The sequence below is a fragment of the Lepidothrix coronata genome, unplaced genomic scaffold, assembly GCF_001604755.1.
Source record: "Lepidothrix coronata isolate B3197 unplaced genomic scaffold, Lepidothrix_coronata-1.0 Scaffold214, whole genome shotgun sequence".
Taxonomy (NCBI): Eukaryota; Metazoa; Chordata; class Aves; order Passeriformes; family Pipridae; genus Lepidothrix; species Lepidothrix coronata.
In genome coordinates this window covers 665,043-668,775 of record NW_016690394.1, presented here as the reverse complement: position 1 = coordinate 668,775, position 3,733 = coordinate 665,043, and the positions used below count along the sequence as shown (strand labels likewise).

Here is a 3,733-nt window from a genome sequence, read left to right as displayed (position 1 = left end):
CTGATCCCTTGTCCATCCTGTGGGTGCTGTGGGACTGCATTTGGGATGATCTGATCCCTTGTCCATCCTGTGGGTGCTGTGGGACTGCATTTGGGATGATCTGATCCCTTGTCCATCCTGTGGGTGCTCTGGGACCGCACTGAGGATGATCTGCTCCATGACCTTGCCAGGCACTGGGCTCAGGCTGACAGCCCTGGAGTATCCCAGGTCCTCCTTCCAGCCCTTTTTGTGGCTGGGTGTGAGGAAGGTGTTAAACACCTCAGCCTTTTCCTCATCTTTGCTGACTCTGTTCCCTCCCTGCCCAACCAAGCATGGAGGTTTTCCTTGTCCTTCCTTTTTCTATTGATGGATTTGTGGAAGCACTTCTTGTTATCCCTGACAGAAGTGGCAAGATTGAGTTCAAATTGTGCCTTTGTCTCCCTAATTTTCTTCCCACATGACCTGACTATATTCCTAAACTCTTCCTGAGTATTCATGAAATGCAACTGCAAAGAGTCCTGCAGTGTATAATTGTGATAAATCCCTCAAAGTGCAGCAAATTATGCAAATTAGAGTGGCACAAAGTCCTGGAAAATGCAGCTGATCCTAGAAAATGTAACTGTAACAAGTTCTGGGATATGAAACTGTGATAAATCCTTCAATATGGAACAAATCCCAATATTTGGAATGGCAAAAAGTCCTGAAAAAAAGAACTACTCCCCAAAAATGTAGATTTATCAAGGCCTGAGATATGAAATTGGGATAAATCCTCCAATACGGAACAAATCCTGCAACAAGTCACACAGAATGCAACGAATCCCAGACCCTGCAGTCGCACCAAATCCCTCAATGGGCACCAAATCCCACAAAACGGGATTACAGCCAATCCTGCAAAAGGCAATTGCACCAAATCCCACCAAAGACGATTAGGGAAAGTCCTGCCAGAGGCAACGAGCCCTGGAAAAGGCAACGGGAACAAACCTCGGGATCTTGGTGGCAGCAAACCCTCAATAGGCACAAAATCCAGGGATATCCCATTGCAGGAAGTGCTGAAAATGCAACCAGTCCCCTAATGGGAAATGGCAACAAATCCCATAAAATTCATGGCAATAATCCCCCCAAAATGCCCCAAATCTTGCAATATTTGTGACAAGAAATTTTTTCAAAATGCTACAAAAAATGCAATTGTGACAATTTTTTCATTTTAATCTTATTTTTTCCTTTTTACTGTTAACTTTCAAATTTCTTCAGTTTTGTATTTTGAAATTTTAACGTTTACCTTTTTTAAATTTAATTTCTTGGGGTTTATTTACAACATTTCATCGGAAAAATTTTCGTTTCAGTTTTTGATTTTCGCTTTCCCTTCATATCATTCCTTTACCCAAAGTGTTGGGCTGTGAAGCCCAGCTGTGAGAAATCCTGAGATATCCCATCCCAGCACAACCCTGGAGCTGTTTGGGGTGGATTTTTGCATCCCAAATATTCACATTTCCGCCGGCAACGAGCCCTGACCGGCCACATCCCTTAAGAACGAAGCAAAACTTCGATGGTTGGGCAGGTTGGAGCTCGTTTCACTCCGCAAGAGGCCGCGGGCGATGGGCCCAGGAGCGCGAATCCTAACCCGGGAGAAGGGAAACGTGGATCCATCCCTCGGGAAGAGGGGAAAACCCACCCCGGGGCTAGCGGGAGAGGCCGGGATGCTCCCGGCAGCGAGTTTGGAGGCGTTCAGGAAAATAAACCCCCCAAGCTGCTGCGGCCTGAGCCGGGTTTTAAAGGGAACTAAAAGCAAAACCTGCTCCTGGAAAAGCTCCCGAATTGTTTGGGTTGGAGCCAAGGAAACGGCGGCGGGAGGTGACGCCCGGCCGGCCCCGCCGCGAAGGTTTCGCTCTCCACATCCCTCCAAAACACGGAAATATTTATCAGTTTTCAGGTAGATCCCGGCCAGGATGTGAAACTCGGCGTTAAAGCTCCCACAGGGGTTTTTTGCAACCCAAGATTCCCCCGGGAGGAGTCTCTGTCCCGCTCCGGTGGCGACAGTTGGAGCATCCCCTTCCCCGGTATCCCCTGGCAACACCCCCGAAAGCTGCAGCATCGCCCCCTCCCCGCTCTGGGCTATTTTTACTCGTTGATCAGCGGGATAAAAGAGGTTACGAAAGCAGACGGGACGTTCCCTGCGCTTACCATCGGATATCCAGGGAGAGCTCCGTGCCCAGCACGCACACGGTGCTGGTGGGGTGCTGGATGGACAGCTGGACACGGCGCTGCTGGGCCATCGCGGCGGCCCCGGGAGCACCCTCGGGTGCTGCGCAGGCTGGCACGAGGGGATTTATAAAGCCTGGCCGCTGGGAGGGGATCAGCCAAAGCCCGGCTTAATCCCACCTCCGGGCTGGGCGTGCGCGGGGTCCGGCCGTGCTTCCCGGCGGGGGAGCGGGAATCGGTGCGGGGGGAAGCGAACCCCGAGACGCCCCCGGGGGGAGCGGCGGCTTCTAAGAAGCCCAGGGGTGGGGGTCGCTTTCCCGTTAGCACAAAGAAACACTGATGCGAGCGGTCACCCTTAAACCCACGCCGTGAAATATTCAGGGCGACACCGGAGCCGAGCTGGGGCTGTGCCAGCGCAGCGCTCGGGGGGGGCTGATTCCTCCCTCTGAAGGGTTTCATTTGTTTAACTGGAACAATTGCCTTTCATTCTTATTTTAGACGAGGGTTGAAGGTGCTCGTCCCGTCCTCCGGGTGCCGCGAGGGGTGGGGATGTCACCTGAGGGACGCCTGACCCCCGGCGGGTTTAATCGCCTTTGTTTTAATTAAATCCTCGTCGCGGCGTGGGAGAGCCCGCTGTCCCGCAGCTGTTCCACCGCCACCTCCCCACGGGGTCACGCGCCGCCAGAATTTAATATCCCTCCTCAGGGCTCGGCAAACTCAGCAGCGTTTCACAGGGAAAATGGGCTCAGAAAGCGGCTTTTTGGACAAAAAGAGGGGTGTTCCATGGGATGTGTGACCCTTTTGGGAGCGTCCCCTCCCCAGATCCTCCCGCACCGTTCACTGCTTGGCAGGAGTTTGAAGTGGAGGTGCTGTTACACCTCTAAAACATTCCTAGGAAAGCAAATTGGCCAAAACAAGTGGGTTTAGCCCCAGAATAGCTCCCGAGGTTGCTCAGGGCTGAGCCGTGCCCGGGGCACGGGCTGGTTTCAGTTCCTCGTGCCAGGCACAGGGAAACGTCGCGCTCCGCTGGCGATGAAAGGAGGGAGACAAAGAGCGGCCGGGCTGAAGGAGACGGAAATGTTCTCCTTGAAAAGGTGTCAAATGATCTGGATGAGGAGGAGGGGCTCTGCCTCCACACCGGGAGCCGGGGTGCCCAGCAGGAGGTGGTTTTTGGCCAACACAGGGAATTTGGGAGGGGATTATCAACTCCAAACCTGCGATGTGGGACTGTAAGACCCTTTAGCAGTGGGGGAGGTCTGAACACACCAGAGCAGCTTCCTTGTCCCGGGCTGTCTCCTGTAAACCCCCACCCCACTCCTGACACAGACCCACATGCTTAAAAACAAAGTTCAAAGGACATTGCCAAGCCAAGAGCAGAGGAAGGAAGGATGGGAGATGGGGAAGAGCTGCACCTTTGGTGTTCAGGAAGGATGGGAGATGGGGCAGAGCTGCTCATGAAGGACAGGAGATGGCAGAGCTGTGCCCTTGGTGCTCAAGAAGCTTTATTGGCAAAACCCTTCATTTTGATGCATCTTCCGATGCACCAAATGCAGCT

General features: G+C 53.0%; 1 protein-coding gene across 2 annotated transcripts in view; it reads right to left on the bottom strand.

The window, feature by feature from the left end:
• LOC108506406 (protein-arginine deiminase type-1-like) overlaps positions 1–2,270 on the bottom strand; it is a 10,391-nt gene extending 8,121 nt beyond the window's left edge. For both annotated transcript variants that reach the window (XM_017833378.1, XM_017833379.1), the window contains exon 1: positions 2,161–2,270. In XM_017833378.1, the coding sequence (XP_017688867.1) occupies positions 2,161–2,252 (92 nt within the window). In that variant the 5' untranslated portion in view covers positions 2,253–2,270. The remainder of the gene's footprint in view (positions 1–2,160) is intronic.
• Positions 2,271–3,733: the final 1,463 nt, after the last annotated feature.